The 19,303-nt window shown below is 41.8% G+C and overlaps 1 protein-coding gene across 1 annotated transcript in view; it reads left to right on the forward strand.

Annotated features, from left to right (window-relative positions):
• The window catches only part of cacna1ia (calcium voltage-gated channel subunit alpha1 Ia), a 442,500-nt gene that overhangs the window by 202,986 nt on the left and 220,211 nt on the right, over window positions 1-19,303 (forward strand). Inside the window, 4 exon segments of the mRNA XM_084676906.1 lie at window positions 9,510-9,661; window positions 9,834-10,019; window positions 10,893-11,010; window positions 11,128-11,283. Coding sequence (XP_084533032.1) covers window positions 9,510-9,661; window positions 9,834-10,019; window positions 10,893-11,010; window positions 11,128-11,283 — 612 coding nt within the window.

A 19,303-nucleotide genomic window follows, 5' to 3' on the forward strand; every position in this document is an offset into this window, starting at 1 on the left:
GACGGCTGGCGAGTCTTGGTGAGAAGACGGCGTCGGAGTCCACGGTAACCGGCAGGTCCAGGTGTATTGCCCTCCCCACGCTCTCCTTCCCCCTTCCCTCGTGTCTCCTCCCGTGAGTACTCTGCCACTCGACATTCTCCAAGTAGCACTGGGCTTGGAGTTAGCTAACTGCTACCGCTACGGCTACAGCTATTGCTACGGCTACAGCTAAGACTACAGCTGCAACTACAACGAAACCAAGGGTACGATACGTGAAACGGACACGGTTGACTGACTTGTACATGAGTGAAATGGACACTGTGACTGACGTGTGAAGCCAGCGGCACGAACTTTATGGACTGTTCCAGTGCGGAATAGGGACTTAATGCCTACCGTGGTGCAGTGCACTTAACCCTTTGACACGTACGAACATACCAGTATGTCCAGTCCTGGCTGGTCCCTGGAGCGTACGGACATACCTGTATGTTTAGAACGCGTCCTTAGAATGTCAAGTTTTGCTTATTACGTAACAATAAACTCTTCAAAATTAGACTGCGTGTACATTATAAACATAAGTCTTGACGTACTGTATATTTTGAGAAAGTTTACCTTTATTATCCATATGAAAACGTTCAAACAAATTAGTTTAGCTAATGTTAGCTAATAGCTAACCAAAAATAACTCACGCTTTACTCACGTCACCTAGTAAACCATAAAATTATCAGTTTTCCTTGACTTGGCTATCACTTCCAACACATGTTACTTTTGTACAACCAACTAGAGATCGAAATAATAGATATACGTTCACTAATATGCATCTAAAACATCCGACAATAGTTTGTCTTTCGTCTCGTTTTGAGCTACTAGAGGCCATCTTTGATTTTTTTTTCTTCCGGCAACAAATATGACCCTTGATGATGTACCACTTGACCCCGTACACCTCAGTATTTTCTCGTGAGAAGAGTAGGTTATCTCACTGACCTTTTCACACCCACAATGCTTTGAGTACTGACCAAAAAACATGGCAGCCTACATTATCGGTATTAGCCAAGTTAGCTTGTCGACAGCTACACTATGATAATATATCATATCCATTCACTGTGGATTCACTTGAGTGAATATTTGAAAATCGGAACAGTAATGATAGAATTAGGTTATTTGAATCAATATTTTAATAAGTTAAAAAACCCACACCAACACGTTTCTTAATTTTTACCACAGTATCATTTCATTCATTTCAGGTAGCTACATGTCCAGGAAAGGGTACAATCTCGTAATTTTCACGTTACATAACAAGGAATATCATTAGCACACAGCTATAAAAAACGTCAAAATCTAAAACCCTGATGCTATGTAGGGGTAGGCAAGGCTTCTGTCAACATATCGGCAGAAAGGTACAGCATGTTTGAGTTGTGTGATGTACTGGCTATATTTAGGATATGATCCTTTACACAGGATCCACTATGGATATCCAGGATCATGATGAGTTTGGAATTTCTGGATCTGTTGTCGTGACAAGTCAACTGGCATTTATTGTCATCATATACTTACAGTATACAATGAAACAAAACAACGTTTTTCCAAGACCTAGACAGAACCTACACAACTACAACTGCGTGGTATTAGGTCAATAAAAGACGAGATAACATTTGTCACAAATGCCTCAAGACACCAAAGTGGGGATATTGTGAATGTAAACAAGTAGGGCTAGGTCAATGGAAACTGTGAATGTAAACATAATAATACTAATACCTAATATGTGGACATCAGTTATTGAGGTAGCAGCCATATGCCAAAATATTGAGTGGAGTCTGATGATGTACAGGTGCGTGTGGGGTGCATGGGTTTGTCCACAATGCGTGTGGCTTTGCGGAGGCAACGTTAAGTATAGATGTTTGTGAGGGAGGGACGAGAGATCCCGACTTTCTTCTTGGCTGTCTTGACTATCTTCTGCTGAGTTGCGGTTCGAAGCGGTGCAGTTCCCAAACCAGGCTGTGATGCAGCTCCACCGGATGCTCTCTATAGTCCCTCTTACAATGTGGTGAAGATGTGGGATGGGCTTTTAGCCACTGCAGGTATACCAAGGAATAAGGTGTTCAACGGTTTAGTTGATGTTCAGCAGGGATGGGTTGCTTTGTGCTGACCTTACTTGCTCTGCACACCTGAGAGATGGCAATGTAGTACTATACATGGACAATTTGTACAGCAGTGCAACCCTCTTTCAACATTTTCTGTCTCTTGGAACGGGGTCTGTGCAGGCCAACATTCACATTCACCTGTAAAATTTGAAAGGGAGATGTTCAATATATAGAAAACGGTCAACAGCAGGCAGTCAAGTGGTATGACAAGAGGTGTGTTCATAACCCCATGAAACATTACAGTCATACATTAGTGTCTTGTCAATTCAATAAGTTGTTATTTTGAATAAGCATAAAGTCTGGTTTATTCTATGTCTTCCAAGTAGCTCAAGCCTAGATTTTCCAAACAATTTACACTTTCACATGTTTGCAATACTTGAACTGTGGCCTGACAATAAATGAGGAATAATAAAAGTTCCATCAACACGGAAATGAATGGCGGTAGATGGTAGCAAGAGATCACAAAACATAGCCATCAATTTAGAATGGATGTCTGCTTTATTGTGTTTGCTCTAATTAGACTAAACATAACAAGTTACGAGCTAGCTAGCAAAAACATCAGATCGTGGAAATCAACAACAGGTCATGCTGTCATTTCAATATCATGCCACATGTCTATAATTTGTATAAATAATCTATCGCTACTCACCGGAAAAGTTTTCCCAGAAAAGTAGAAGCCAACCAGAAAGGTTTGGAAGTATCCAAGCAGCATGAGCTTACTTGATCGCTTTTGATCAAGGGGTCCGGGAGTCATTTTCCAGTCTCGCCTTTATGGCTCAACTTGTTTGACATTGTTGATAATTTACTAGGCTATGTTACGTTGTTTGTGTGGTCAGATTAAAACGAGTACAAAAATAATGCAGGTGCATCCAGACAGACTAACGTGCTAGGATTGTAATGCATCGTTTTATTTTCCTTGCGTATTTTGTGAACACGGGCTGTGTTGCCAACTCAGTAGGCTTACGAGATGGAAGCCAGGTAGAGAAAACAAAACGATAGTTAGACTGACTTGATGTATCTGAATTATTGTGTATTCGTTATAATCCGACCACACATACAACGTAACATAGCCTCGTATATTAGCATCAGCTAACTTGTTGATTTGACACTACGAGCTAGCTAGTTTGGCAAAAACATCACATCGTGAAATACAACAGTTCATGCTTTCATACCCGTAGCATGCAAAATATATATGGGTGGTAAAATTTGAGTTGTAAAAACTTTGGTCACCAGAATCATAGCCAAAATATCTACTTTAAAGGTTTCCGCCAGTCCCCTGAAGCGTTACGAACGTAACGAGAAGGCGGGATAAACAAAACAACCAATGAATGGAGTAGTCGTCACTAATAAGGGGTGCAAACTAGGTCAATGGAATTTTTTTTTTTTTTTTTTTATTGCAAAAAACTGAACAACAAATCACAAAAACTCTCGCAGGGGAAAGAGAATATACATATAATACAAATGTTTTCAAAGTGCAAGAAAGAACTAAGCAGTAAAACAAACAAAAACAAATCAACAGGGGAATTACTTGAAATAACACAAGGCAAAAATGGCTATGGAAAATAAAATCAGCATTTAGGAGTGGCACAGAAGTGAATCAAAACAGTAGTTTCTGAGATATATTACTACACATTTTTCTTGTAATTACACTAGATTTGATCTTTTTCAGTGATGAGAAAAACAATTTAAAATCATTCATAAACCAGACAAAGGAAGGCTTAGAATTTCTCCAGTTACTGCAATGAATATGATATTTACCCATAAGAATAATCATATTGACTAAATCTAATACAGACAAATCTACATCATCCATATAAAAGAGGATGTGTGGCAAGGTGAGAACAGGGACACCAACAATTTTAAGTGACAGCCAATCATGTATCTCAGACCAGAAGACGTTGGACACGGGGCAAAAAATAACATGTGCTCCAGAGTCTCATCAGCCACCTTACAAAAGACACAAGGGTCTACATCAAATCTGAATCTGTGTCTCAGAAAGTCAGCAACCGGATATATTTTATAAATAATTTTAAGGTGAGTTTCTTTTACTTTCGGGGAAATGGGCCATTTAATGAATTTAAAATGTAATTTTTCTATGGGCAATTCACCCGTATTTGGAATCTGCACACACAATCTTCTTCCATAATCAGGTCAATGGAAAATGCGAAGCGAGAAATGCTGAAATTGTATAGCAATTAGATTTCAATGCGTCATAATCAATTTCTGGAACATTGACATTAATCAAAACTCACGCGCATAAAAAACTTACTCTGGGGGACCAGTCAAGAAATTTAGAACATACGTGTGAAAGGGTTAAATTACCTGTGTTGAAGTTTACTGCTATAAATGTTTTATTTTGTTGTTTAAGTTGAGTGAGGTGCAAGGAAAGGACTACTGTGATCATATACGTTCCCTTATCTGAATGGTAGATGTTCCATTCGCGTTTAATTGAATTGTGTTAAAGAAACGTTTACGGTGATGATATATGTTCCTTTATCTGATTGGTAAATGTGAAAGGTGATTCCCTTTGTTTAAGAGGAAAGTTTACTGTGAAAATAGCTGTTTGTAATTGAAGACCCACCCCAAATTAATGTGGTTGTTATTTGTATTATTATACTGCCTGGAAGATAAGTTTTGTGTCTGGATAAAATAAATGTTTTATTTTTCCAGTTAAGGAAATCTGGTCTGCGGGTTCACAGGAAGGGACGGGGTTGTTAGGGTGAATACATAGGGTGATTTCAGGTAATGTGGGACACATTTTGGTAGAGGCTCCAGTAAACTAACAAAATAATTGTTAACTCACCCCAGTGGTGTTTCTGTAAATCGTTTTAGGGCTTTGGAACTTTTTCATGTTGGAATGAAATGGGAATACACAATATTTTAGAAGCTACACACTTTCAAACATACCATGAGCCCCTCTCTCACTCAGGCAGCATGTTCAGGTAATGTGGGACAGCTTGTTTGGTAAAGTGGGACAGTCATCGTCTGTCAGCCTATTCTGCTAATATAATAATAATCTGTTTATAAAACAATGCTAGGTGCAATGGTGTGGCAAGATTCATTTAGTTGTGAGGTTTGACTTATTCAATAGGCATAAAGTGTAACTGATGTAAACCGTAGGGATCTGCAGTCTATGTGCTAGCTAGCTAGTCCCGCTGCGTTAGCATTTTATTGGACTAGCGTTGGCGGTCACGCTTACAAGTCTGAAAGCGCTGGTTCGATGACAGTGTAAGTTGTTATTTAGTTGGTAACTTAAGTGCAGTATGATGCATTGGTATTAAACATTTGAGAACTGTCGAATTAAATTACTTTTTTAGCATAATAACAGCATTACTAGATGTCCCACTTTACCTGAAAAATGCTGTCCTACATTACCTGACATGATCAGGTAATGTGGGACAGTCACATAAAAGATTTTTTTTCAGCTAACAAAGCATTATTTTACAAATTTTTGTGTGTGTTTCAATCAGTGGTTAAATCCCTTCAATATGCTGCAATAGTACTCACTGTAACTTCATTTAAATTTGTTTACCAGCCTTATCATTGAGAAATATAATGTCATATGCCGCTGAACTTTGGATGCATTTCTGTATAGACCTCTTGTCAAGCCAGATCACGCATACTCTGATGATGTCAAACAAATAAAAACCACTGCATAGTGACTAGAAGTGTTGTATTTACGAGTCAAGATCAGCTCTGGTGATTGGATGTCGGTTTTGCACATATTAAATCATCAAGATGCATAACTGTCCCACTTTACCTGATGTCCCACATTACCTGAACTCACTCTAGTTATTTAGGTTAACACATCTCTGACCTAAACTCCTAGTCCTTTGAGATATCTGATGGGGAAGTCTCACCCGTTACAGTTGGAAAAGTTTATAAAGTTTATAATAATAATATATCTGACTAGGCTACTAACCTGAACTTCATTGCCACAGCCTAAACTTTGTCAATCTGTTCATGAAAATAATTAATTTCAGCCTAAACCGTACAACGGAACGTTAAATCGAATTCATCGAACGCAATCGCTACCAAGACGAACACAGCAGTAGGCTGAGTCTACTGTAGTAGAATTTACCGGGGCAGTTTCTCAACACAGGGCTATATCGCATTTTGCGTTGTTACTGACAATGATCGCTACCATTGAGCTTTTTATGAATGAGCGATTTTGTTTATTTTTGATTGTTTATTTACGTTTTTGGGGGCATATTTTCAGTTAGCAGATGGTACTGTTTGAATCGCAATTCCATCTTCTACTGCCGGTAACGTCGTAGAATAATCTTCAAAGGGGGTTCTTTACTCATGAATGAATGCAATATGATTAGGCTAAATGCCTGAAAATATCACAAGAAGGGAAAACTTAAAAGGACGTTTAAGTCATAGAGATTAGGTCAAATTTTACACCGGCCTGCCAAATGTATTAGTTGATTCAGCTATGAGGCTGCCTCTTGCAGGGGAAATGAGAAGACATATTTCATTCTTCACTTCACTCGTATTTTGAGTTGTAAACTATCAATCAGAAAACATAAGAATACGCTCACACGTCGAGGCTCCCATAGAACGCTCTTAAGAACCTCTTAGCGTTAAGAGCTTCTTAACGAATCTGGGAAACCCGGCCATTACTGTTTGAATCGCGATTCCATCCTGAAATACTGCCGGTGACAACGTTGTTACAGTAGCTTGTTTCAAAGGGGGTTCGCTTGTTTCAAAGGGAGTTCTTAATGAATTATGAGTAGACTAAATGCTTGAAAATATCATTAGAAGGGAAAAACTTGAGGGGACGGACCCACAAGCGAGCACACCCTACAATTTCCCCAGAAATTGTACCCTCTCTAGTTATTTAATGGTTTATTTATTTAATTGTGTATGTATTTAAATTATTGTGGCACTTTTAGTCCTCCATATGAGACAGCCTGACGAAGAAAATGCTTCACTTTGTTTTTTTATGCGGTAAAGTTGTCGCAATACGACGGTGGGTCACAATGACTGAGGGGTCAGAATGACCTGAAGATAACACAAGGGTTAAACATTAAATACTTAAATTAGCTTTACATTAAAATCGTACAAAATGCTCTGGCACTCCCTCTTCCAGCTCCTCAGCTCTCTCAATACCTTGATATGTTTCTCTAACTTTTTGTATTTACTGGGGCAAACAAGGCTGCAATGTCCCTTCCTCGGTTCATGATGACTACTAGAAGAAGAAAAACGTATATATAAAAAAAAAGTATTATTTATTATTCAGTCAGCTCAGGAGGGGGGCAGGCAGGGGCGGTCCTAGCACATTTGGCGCTCTAGGCGAGCTTCACTCATGGCGCCCCCCTCATCGTCTGCAAATAATGTTTTTTTTGTCTTCTGTTCTGTTGATGCCTGGCAAACAACAATCTTAGAAGGTTTGGGTCACTTGTGGCACATATTCACTCATTTTAATTACAACATTTTAACAAAATTAGACAAAACGGAATTCACCAACATTTAATGACACATCAAAAATGACGCAAATTCCGGTACAGCTGAACTTGAACTGATGTTTCGACTGAATGGCAATAACAAGGAACGTCAGAAGTCACTGGCTGGCTAGCTAGATTACATACAATCCATTTGCTAAAGTTGACAATACAACACTTGGATTTTTACAATTCCTCACTTGTTGACAAATTGCTGTGTTTGTCTTCCTTAATGCCTAATGCAACAACATTACAAATATCTTAGTCTTTGCATAGCACACCCATCAGGCATTAAGGACATTAAGGAAGACAAACACGGCAATTATTGGGTGTGCTATGTAACGAGTAAGATATTTGTAGTGTTGTTGCACTGACTATTGGCTTTATATGTGCGCCCCTATTTTAATCGTGTTTTTTTTGTATAACGTAGAATAAATGGACAAATCATTTTTGATATAGGCTACCCGCATCTGTAAAATACTTAAAGAACTAGGTTATGTGACAGGGAGTAGGAACACGTTCAATGATAAGGTACATCTTTTCTTTTTAACTCCACTAAAGTGCCCTGGGCAATTCACGCATTCATGAACGTTTTCTTATCTGGAATTCCTCATAGGATAAGACAGAATTTAAGGATTTACCTTTCGCCTTTGCACATTTCTCTTATTCTTCCTTTCTTTTATTCTCAAATTTTGCCCCGGATAGCTTTTGCCTCTTCATTATTTCGTTCTTCAAATTTCTTGAACACACACACTAACCAAACGCCTCACTGTGCTAGCATGTTCTGATAACACCAAGGAGGTACGTATACCCTTCCTGTGTCCAGGGGCGGTTTTACATCTCTGCGCGGTTTTCTCTTTTCTATCATTTAAGTCTGTGGGAAATTGGCATATTGGCGCCCCCTTCCTGCTTGCTTAGACGGTGCCGTGCAGCATTTTCCTTTGTTTGCCGCCGCCAGGTAGTAGCGGTGACAAAATGTCTTGCTCCCGGAGGGGGGGGGGGACATAAACTTGTCCCTGGGCGCACAATGTGCTAGGATTGCCACTGTCTGTGGCCACAACTTGTCTCATTAGTGTAGTCCCCTCCATCCTTGCCTTAGTTCAACCCCTCATCGTCTGCCATGTGCCCCTTTCCCCTGCAACCTTCTCATCCATCCTCCTTCTCTCTCTTTTTTCCTTCCATCCCTTCAGTCTCTTATTCCATTGGTCATTCCAGTGGAGGAATAGTAGCTTGCTTTTCATCGCTTCCTGTTTTTCTCTCCTCCTGTTTTTCTCTTCACACTGATCGATGGAGGGATATTGATCTGGGAGAGATGGACTGGCCTGATAATGAGAGTGAGGGCAGTGAGAAAAACAGGATTACAGAAGAGGGGGCACAGGGTCATGGTTGCCTTTCCCAGTCTAGTCTGAGCTATCTCTGCTGTTCTGATGCAGTGATCCTCCCAGGGTAGAACAGAAACCCTCTGATCCGTGATGGTTCTCTCTCTCACACACAGTCACACACAGTCACGCAGAATAGGCTTTAACTATTTGAGTGTGGGAAGACAGTCTTTCCCTGTGCCTCCTTCCACTTCTCCCTCCATCTCTATGGCAGTCTAGGTTGTGGTTTCTACAGACAGGAGGAAGATCTGGTCTACTTTTTTTTCCAGATACCACTGTTCTTTTGATGCTGCACTCAATATTGCAATTCTCCATCATTATAGAAATGCTGTGACTTCTGTCTCACTCTCTTTTACTGTGTCAGTTTCTTGTCTTCCACCACTTCTGCTGATACCAAACTTCCTTATTCTTTCTCCTGGTCCACCACTTTCCCTATCTCCCGCTCTCTATTACAACCCCCCCCTCTCTCCTCCTTACCCTCGCCTCTCCTCCACCCCTCCTCTTCTAATCCCCATCCCCCTCTCCTTTTCTTCGTATCCCCTCCTCCCCCTCTCTTCCTGTCCCAGCCAGAGGAGCTAACCAACGTACTGGAGATCAGCAACATAGTGTTCACCAGTATGTTCACCCTGGAGATGGTGCTCAAGCTGACAGCCTCTGGGTTCTTCGCTTACCTGAGGAACCCTTACAACATCTTCGACGGCATCATTGTCATCATCAGGTGCGGGGGGGTTAAGCTTCAACCATCTTAGAAGTATCTCCTCCAACACCTCTGATTCTACTTTGTCTTCAACTTTAACCTTTCTTTTCTTAATTTTTCTTTTCAACATGCTCCTCTTCTTCTACCAATGATTCTCCTCCATCTCTCCACACATACCTCTCTACTCGTCCAGTGTGTGTGAGATTATCAGCCAGTCGGACGGAGGTCTGTCTGTGTTGAGGACCTTTCGTCTGCTGAGGGTCATCAAGCTGGTGAGGTTCATGCCTGCGCTGAGGAGACAGCTGGTGGTGCTGATGAAGACCATGGACAATGTGGCCACCTTTTGCATGCTCCTCATGCTCTTCATTTTCATCTTCAGGTATGTGAAAAGTGTGTGTGAGTGTATGTGTGAGTCAGAGATTGAGCTCTCTGGAGCAACAGGACTCGGCATGAGGGACAGACTCATAACCAGCAAAGTGAGATTGATAGAGCAGAGACACAACATAGAACATACCTCTGTGGCCTGTGTGAGTGCGAGAGGGAGTGTGTATGCCTGTTTGTCTTCCAGCTCAGGTTTGTGTGATCTACCTACTTGTGTATGTGTGTGTGTGTGTGTGTGGTCTTTGTGTGCGTCTGTGTGTGTGTCAGCTTACCTTTCACCCCGCAGCGTAGCAATCCCACCTAAGTGCATTGAGACAGATAGAGCAGGCCAACGCTAGAGTGAGCTAACGCTTGCAAGCTACTCCCAAATCCATCTTCCCACTGTAGCTTTTAGCACATAGCAGGCATGTAGAACCCGGTGCTAATGCACTTGCTAAACAGAGGATTTATACCTGTCATCCTCCAACAGGCCAGTGATGGATTTTACTGGAAATGAAAGGGCTATCCACCATTGGATACTCTGGCCTATTATGGATGTGCACAAATGGTGTCCAAGAATAGGGAGGGAAAGAGAGAAATAGGGAATGAAGTAGAGAGCGAGGGAGGAACGGGGTGGGGTGGTGATAGGCGATGAGCACGGAGAGACAGTGAAGTAAATGTTGCATTGTTAATTAATGTACTGTACAGTATTTTGTTCTTGCTGGTGTGTTGCATGGTTACAATAGTCCAGGCCTTGTCAGTGCTCTATGTCCAGTCTTTCACGTGGTGTTGTATGCTGGAATATAATGCTGGTGGTGTGGTGACAAAATAAATGGCATAGCAGCCAGATCCTTCACGTACTACATGAGTGTGTTCCGTGTGTGTGTTGCAGTATCTTGGGGATGCACATCTTCGGCTGTAAGTTCAGTCTGAAGACGGACGCTGGAGACACTGTTCCTGACAGGAAGAACTTTGACTCCCTACTGTGGGCCATCGTCACTGTGTTTCAGGTAATGAGAGCTTAGTGTGACCTGACACATAGCACACACACACATACTGTTCGCATATTTGCAGATACACTGAAAGGGTATACAGCTGGTTTAACCTGTGTTTGTGTGTGTGTGTAGATCCTAACTCAGGAGGACTGGAACATGGTGCTGTATAATGGCATGGCCTCCACCTCTCCCTGTGCCGCCCTATACTTCGTAGCCCTGATGACCTTTGGGAACTACGTCCTGTTTAACCTGCTGGTGGCCATCTTGGTTGAGGGCTTCCAGGCCGAGGTGAGGCTTCAATCAGCCACATTGTTTTTTTGGCTGATGTTCTGTTTTAATCAATTTCTCTTGGAAACTGAACGTCTGTATGTGTCTTGTCTTGATACTAATACCATATTTTCCAGAAAATAACCAGCATTTTCTATAAACCGCACCCCACCAGAATGGGACCTTCGTGTTTGTAAATCTGAGTATAAACTGCACTTGAATATATGCTGCACTTGATACTCGATGTTACAGCATGCCGTTGTGTGACACACTTTGAAAACGAAAGTAAGTAGGTGCGTAATATATGTTTTCTACTGCCCTGGAATTAACAAATATTTACCTTTTAGACGTGAGTCTAAAGCATCTAGTGATGCCCATCTCAGAAAGTCTGGAGAGCAGGATCTGGTGGTTAACCGTATCAAATACTGCAGAAAGGTCCAGCAGAATGATGACGGATGACTTGGAAGGGTGGATAAGGTAGAAAAAAGTTTGTGGGGGTTTGAAGCAGAGTTAATTTTAGCACCAGTTATGTGAGATGGATTTAAGGAGGGAGTGATACATATCAAGGTCCAGACCATCTTTGGACTTGCGCCATCTCCTCTCAGCTGCCCGAAGGGTGGACCGTTCTTCACAAATAATATCCGTAAGCCACGGGCAGGTGGGAGAAGATCATGCAGGCCTGGTTATCAGGGGACAGAGATAGTGAAGTGATGCAGATAAAGTGGTTAACAAGGTGTCGGTGGCAGTGTTAGTGGGGTGGATGAGAACTCGTCAATGGGAGGGGGGAGGATGTTACAATAGAGGAGAAATGGGAGGGAGATGGGAGCGGAGGTTGCGCCGGAAAGTTACAAGGGGAGGTAGGAGGAGTTGGAGTGAGAGAGACAGAGAATTGGATTAAGTATTGATCAGAAATGTCCTTAACCCTCCTATTGTGTTCAAAAAGTGTTTACACCTTTGGTGTTCGCGGGTCAAATTTGACCCGTGTTTGAATACATTGACAAACAATGAATTAAAGCAAAAAAGATCATCCAATGAAATGTTTTATCTGCCAAGTAACATATTAGCTATCCATATCCATAGTTAAATATATATTACTTTGAATTACCTTAGACTGTATTAAACTTACAATGTGTACGTTTTATATACAAAAAAGGCACCATTTATCTATTTTATTTGGTTATGATGTACAGACCAGGGAAATGATTTATAAGACCATGAGAAGAGGGTAATAAATGTCATTCCAAAAACAGTGGCCTCATTGTTTGATCAGTATACCCCAGGAAGGTACACCAGGTAAGCATTGAAACGGCATGTAGCAATGTGGCAATCTCCCTCCGACTATTCACAAACACTAGTCTTCCCTCCATGTTGGTCATGTCAATAAGGATATTTCTATAGGATGTGAGATATCCTTTGCTCATGTTGACAACTGCAGTTCAGTCAAGACACATATTAGATTTCAGCAGTAATTGATAACCAAAGACATGAAAATAGGTTTGACTTGGGCAGAGTGGATGTATCTAGGCGAAGCACAACATACATAGACTATAGAGAGCAAATAAAGAAATAATCCCACCTGATGGATAGTAACATACAGACAACACAGGGAGATGGGGATGGTGGAGGGCAGCAGCACGATAATACAACAACCGGGATTGAGTGTAGGGTTATCCGTGCGGCCTTATAATGTTGCCTTATCGGACGTGGGCCAATGGGTGAGGTGTAGAGTGCCATTACTGAACTAGGCTTCACTCATATGCTGCTTCAGAATGGGATGTTGGTAAGACCTCAAAGAAGGTATTATCAAAATTATGTTACCGCTCCCCAATTGAAAAAACCTTTGTCACATCTATGACAATGAAAGGGTTCCCAAAATAATAACAGCAAAAAAGTATTCAACATGAGAGATGAAATGGTGTGTGTGTGTGTGTGTGTGTGTGCAAATGCTGCGGTGAGATGTTGGTAATAAAGTGTGAGAAAGTCCAAGCCTATATACTGTTATACAGCTGGGGGGACAGAGAGATGTGGATGGGGGTGGGTGACGGGGGGTGGGGGGGGGGGGGAGTGGGTGGGTGGGTGGAGGATGTGAGTGAAAGAGAGAGTGGGATGGGTGTGTGGGTGTGGGATCATAGTATTTGCTGAATGTTACAATTGAATTCAAGTCAATGCGATTCAGTGGCATGAAACATGATTTGAATACTTTTACACAATATTAATATACTATTATTGTAGGTTTTTATTCATAGTATTTATGTGCTGTTGATCTTTAGTTATTTATGATGATTTGGCAACATTTGCTGTTTATTTCCCTGCTTAAACCACCCAGAATGACTACCGGGTCAAATTTGACCCACAACACAACAGATGTTTTTTTAAAGGTATAAAAAAAAAAGAAAACTTATAAAATTGTGTTTGATTGTATTCAGTAGACCACTGTGGAGGCATTAATGAAGCCTTGTTTTGATCAGAAAAGAATTAAGGTGTTTTTCATGCATCTAAACTTCAAAATGGGTCAAATTTGACCCGAACACAATAGGAGGGTTAAGGTCTCCGAATAAGGTATGTAACAACGTTGGGCTGAAAATGGCCCGGGTGCTGTTCTATGCCCCCTGATAGATTCTCTGAAATGTTCCCGGGAAAAAACACTAGCTTTTCTCCTTTTATGGTATGCTCATTAATATTTAGATGAGCTGTGCGCTGATTGGTTGGTTTACAACAAGTGAAGCTGCAGACCAACAGGGCCAACAGCACACAAAGAAACACCAAAGCTGGAGACTTGAAATAAAAACGTGCAAATAAATCTATTGTGTCTACACAGCACTGGTTTCAACAGATAAACTAGATAACATTTGAAATGATAACGTTAGTTGTTTCAACCTCTGTGACAACCTCTTGTCAAAGCAAACTGGATTGACTTAGGTGGGTAGAACGTTGCAGCTTAGCAACCAAACTATAGACCAATTATATCCTCTACGTCACACGACTGTCAAGCAGGCTCAACTGCGCATGTCTGTTGCAAAAGACAAATTTCTCCCGGGTCTATTACACTTGGAGTGTCGATCAGGTCATCATATATCTCTGGCCACTGGATTGCAGGGCTTGACATTAATTTTTTGAGGCACTTGTCCTTTGGACAAGTACATTTACATTGTCTATGCACAAAAGACCCCACTTGACCCCAATACCTTTAAATAGCCTGACCAAGTGATCGGGCAAAATTAGCCTGGCTAACAGAGGTCGCTTTCTCAGGCAAATGACGAATGAAACAGCCTCGGTTAAAGAAATCCGTGATGCTGGCTATCTTCTGCAGGCTCATATCTACAACAGGCAGTCCTCCCTGACGTTTTTGGGGTAAAATGGAGTGAACGGGCAAAACTAGGCTGGCTTGGGCAAAACTATCCTGGCTAACGGAGGACGCTTTCTCAGGCAAATCATGAATGAAACAGCTTTGGTTAAAGAAATCCGAGAAAGAAAACCAGTCTACACATGTTTTCTGGATTTAGAAAAGGCGGTCGACCGCGTCCCTCGGGGGCTCATGTGGAGGGTGCTCGGGACTACGGCGTACCGGATTCCCTGATCGGGGCTGTCCGGTCCCTGTACGACCGGTGCTAGAGTTTGGTCCGCATTGCCGGCAGTAAGTCGAACTTGTTCCCGGTGAGGGAACTCCGCCAGGCCTGCCCTTTGTCACCAATTCTGGGTGGCAATTCCAGGGCGTTTATGGGGTCCGGTTTGGTGACCTCAGGATCGGGTCGCTGCTTTTTGTGGATGATGTGGTCCTGATGGCTTCATTGGGCCGTGACCTCGAGCGCTTCGCAACCGAATGCGAAGCAGCTTGGATGGGAATCAGCACCTCCAAATCTGAGGCCATGGTTATCGACCGGAAAAGGGTGGAGTGAAATCTCCGGGTCGGGGAGGAGATCTTGATCCAAGCGGAGGAGTTCAAGTATCTAAGGGTCTTGTTCACAAGTGAGGGAAGAATGGAGCGTGAGATCGACTGGTGGATGCAGTGATGCGGGCTCTGCATCGGTCCACTGTGGTGAAGAAAGATTTACAAGTCGATCTACGTTCCTACTCTCACCTATGGTCACGAACTGTGGGTAGTGTCTGAAAGTACGAGATTGCTAATAGAAGCGGCCGAAATGAGTTCTCTGCAGGGTGTCCGGACTCTCCCTTAGAGATAGGGTGAGAAGATCGGTCATCTGGGAGGGGCTCAGAGTAGAAACGCTGCTCCTCCGCGTCAAGAGGAGCCAGTTGAGGTGGCTCGGGATTCTGATCAGGATGCCTCCTGGACGCCTCCCTGGTGAGGTGTTCTGGGCACGTCCCACTAGGAAGAGGTCCCGAAGAAGACCCAGGACACGCTGGAGAGACTATGTCTCTTGGCTGGCCTGGGAACGCCTCGGGGTCCCCCAAGAAGAGCTGGTGTAAGTAGCCGGGGAGAGGGAAGTCTGGGCCTCCCTGCTTAGATTGCTGCCCCCGCGACCTGACCCCCGGACAAACAGCAGATGACGACAACAGCGACAATACGGGACGATTCTGTATTTACAGTTTTTCACAATTGCTAAACCACATTTCTTGAAACAGTCACCCACTTTCTCAAAACTGTAAACACAAAACCTCATCTTCAAGCACTATTTACAAAACCTCTGAATCTTGTTGTAAAATGAAACTTTTGCCTCAAAACAGATTTACCCGTGCTCAAAATCAAACACTGCTCTCAAAACATAAACAAAGTGATCAAACATATACGCTATCAAGCAATCAGTAAACAATACACCAAAAACATTTTGACGTAATCTCAAAACAAATTTCATATTTATCCGTCATTGTCTTTTGATGAACAAAAACATCTATCTGTCACGAACCCGGCTCGGGGGTTGAGACAGAACAAAGGGGAACACATGCTGTGAAGGAGAACTATGCTGTGGTAATTTATTAAATAATACTAATTTAACATAACTAGACGTGAGGTATGCAAGTCAGTGGTGTACATGTGTGTGAGTGTCTCATGATAGTGAGCAGTGTTGAAGGGTGTACTAAGAAAAGTCATAAGATTGCCACAACTCAAAACAAAAGCGTGCTGGGGACAAACGGAAGGGTCGTCTCGCTCTTCTAACGTCCTCTTAAAGGGGAGGAAACCACCGGGCCCAGGTGTAGCCACTTGACGGCTGAGGAGGCCGTCAAATATCATAGTAGCCCAAAATTGATCAGAAATTACTACTCTGCTTTGCTCTTTGCAATTGTTTTGCTCTTTCTCCATCCTTGTACCCTATACAGTACTGTACCCTGCATCTCACTACTCACTCTTGTTCTTTGTTGATATGAACCTGCAACCAGTCAAAATCTATTGAGCAGTCAGTACTGTTACTGTAACAAATGAAAAGCATTATGTTCAGGGCCATACAATTTGTTCATTGTACAGTATACAGCCTACAATGTACTGTACTACAGTATACAATACTACAGTAAAAAGGACAAACAATACTACAGTAAAAAGGACATCACAAGCAATATTTTCCCACCTTCAATAACTTGTTTGCTCTCTGAACCTGCTTATATTGGTTGTTTCACATCATTTGAAACAAGTGAAAGTGGTTGTGTTTAGTCAATTACATGTTATCTCTATTTGTATTTGATTGTTGCCATGTTTTTATGTGTTTACTAGTATGGATGACATGTGCATTAGCGTGCAGAATGTGTTTTAAAAATGAAAATGAGTTTTGCTGAAAATTCTAAGTGAGATCTGCAAATTGTGTTTTACCATATGAAATGGTTTAAGGTATTTACAACAAACCGGCACAATTAGCTATATAAGTTCAGGCAACTGAGAACTCTGTTCAGCCAATGGGTTTTAGTGTTTTACCAATTGAGAAAAACTGTAAGGGATGGGTGGCAACCCTACACCTATCGTCCAGCTAGCTCTCAACGCTCGGCAGGAATTTCAGGTCCACTCTCTAAAAACAAACTTGACCCTCTCACTGGACATATTGTATAATAAAAATTTTATTGAATGCAATTGGTTGCCTTGTATATTCTGTTCTATTTGCCAAACTCTTGTCTTAAATTGAGCAGTTGCTGGTGTGATTGCTCTCTAGATTAGATTCAACTTGCATCACGTACTACAAATATAAATGTTAACGTGGTAAATTGTAAGTAGGCTGATGAATAAAAAAAAAAGTTTGACAAGTCCCATTTCAGGGTTTGACATTATGGCTCGTCCACTTGTCCGAGACAAGTGGATTTTTTGTAGGGCAAGTGAAAGAGAAATGTAATTGCCCCACTGGACAAGTTAAACCTCAAACAAAATAAAATGTAAAGTTACTTAACGTTATCTGCCACTCATTACGTTTATTTAACTGATTTTAAAGTAGCAAGCTTTTTTCCCCTGTATTTCGGTAAAGTTGATCATTTCATCTCGGTGAACTTTGCACCAAAATGGTTGAGGAGGACAGCCTTTAAGAGATAAAGCGATTCCCCATTCATCTTTCACATCGGAATTTAGATTTGGGTCACGAAAGTCTTGAAATTTAAGTGAGAATGCGTTGCCCGCATAGTCTTGGTCCCCCATTGCTGTTTTGACGTTAGCCTTAGAGTCAGACTTGGGTCGCTCACTTGGCAGTGTGTTCACAATGTTGTATTTCACTCCATTCTACACCAAAAACATCAGGGAGGACTGCTTTTTGTAGATATGAGACTGCTGAAGATGGCCAGTATATTGCCTGTTTCATTCGTCATTTGCCTGAGAAAGCGTTAGCCAGGCTGTTTTTGCTGGTCATGCTATTTAAAGGTCTCGGACGAGTGACTTTGTGCATGGACAAATGAAAAGTAAATGTACTTGTCCAAAGTACAAGTACTTTGGACAAGTACTTTTTAAGTATTGCTGCCTACTATTATAAGTTAATGTAATACATCAATGTTAATAAAGTATCAGACATATACATGATACAACACACCAGTATTCAATTGATATTGTGTTAATATATCGAAAATGTCAGTAAATCGAGATGGTGCTGCTGTCTGTCCTGTCGAAAACCATTCAAACAGGTTGACAGCAGTGGGTTTTTTGGAACTACAGCGAGCTACTTGAACCACGTGATCACGTGTCGGCGAGACCCAAACGGGTCGCAACTCTCTTTTTATATGGCTCTGGTACAATGTATCTTGGGCTATAGTTTGGAGGCAATCTTTGTCCAGCGACAGTGAGTACAGAAGGAAACTAGGCTAGTCTGGGAGGACAGCAAGCCAGCCTTCCCCTAATGCTGGGGACAGACTACAGGATAATTGGGCCGATTTCGCCCCTTCCGACAATCCTAGGTAACGTCCCGATTATCTTGATGGTTCTACAGATTATCTTATCAAATGTTCCCTTGGTGTGAGGTGTGTCAAGAGTGACCAAATCTGCTCGGAAGGACGTCGGAGGCGCCCCGATCGCGAATCCTAAATATTCAACATGTTGAATATTTTCGATCAGAAATCCTGATGTGTGGGGGGAACCCCGACGACATACGCTGAGTTTATCACGTGAAACAAAACAATATCCAATCAGAAAGCAAGCTGAGAGAAGACGGGAGCATAACAAACGGAGTCACGGCGCAGCACAAAGTTAAATGGAATTTATTTTTGGCAACAGCAAACCCTATTCTTTTTTTCCGTGAATTTTCTGTGAAAATCATTCCAAACGCTATCATCGCAATTTCTTCCTGCATATCGTCCGCCATGCTTATTCTTAAATCTCGACAGATTTTGCGAGATTTCTTGTGTTAACAGTTGGGACACTGGTTGGAAATCTGTGTGTGTGGTGTGCTGTCTTTGTCAAATGATGGCATACCACACACCGCAGGAGCAAAACAGCTAAATTTAGGATTTTTTGTCCTCATGTTTGTGGTCTATCACAGTTTGAAACCTTACAAGATTAAAAAAATTGTTTAGTGTGTCCCCAGCATTAGATAGTTCCACAATGAGGGCTTGATAGATTGACATTTCCTATTTAAAAATGCCTGTGGCTGTTTCCTTGTCCTAAATCCAAATGTTCTGACTTTTTTCT

The sequence above is a fragment of the Hypomesus nipponensis genome, chromosome 17, assembly GCF_054491055.1.
Source record: "Hypomesus nipponensis isolate SF chromosome 17, ASM5449105v1, whole genome shotgun sequence".
Taxonomy (NCBI): domain Eukaryota; kingdom Metazoa; phylum Chordata; class Actinopteri; order Osmeriformes; family Osmeridae; genus Hypomesus; species Hypomesus nipponensis.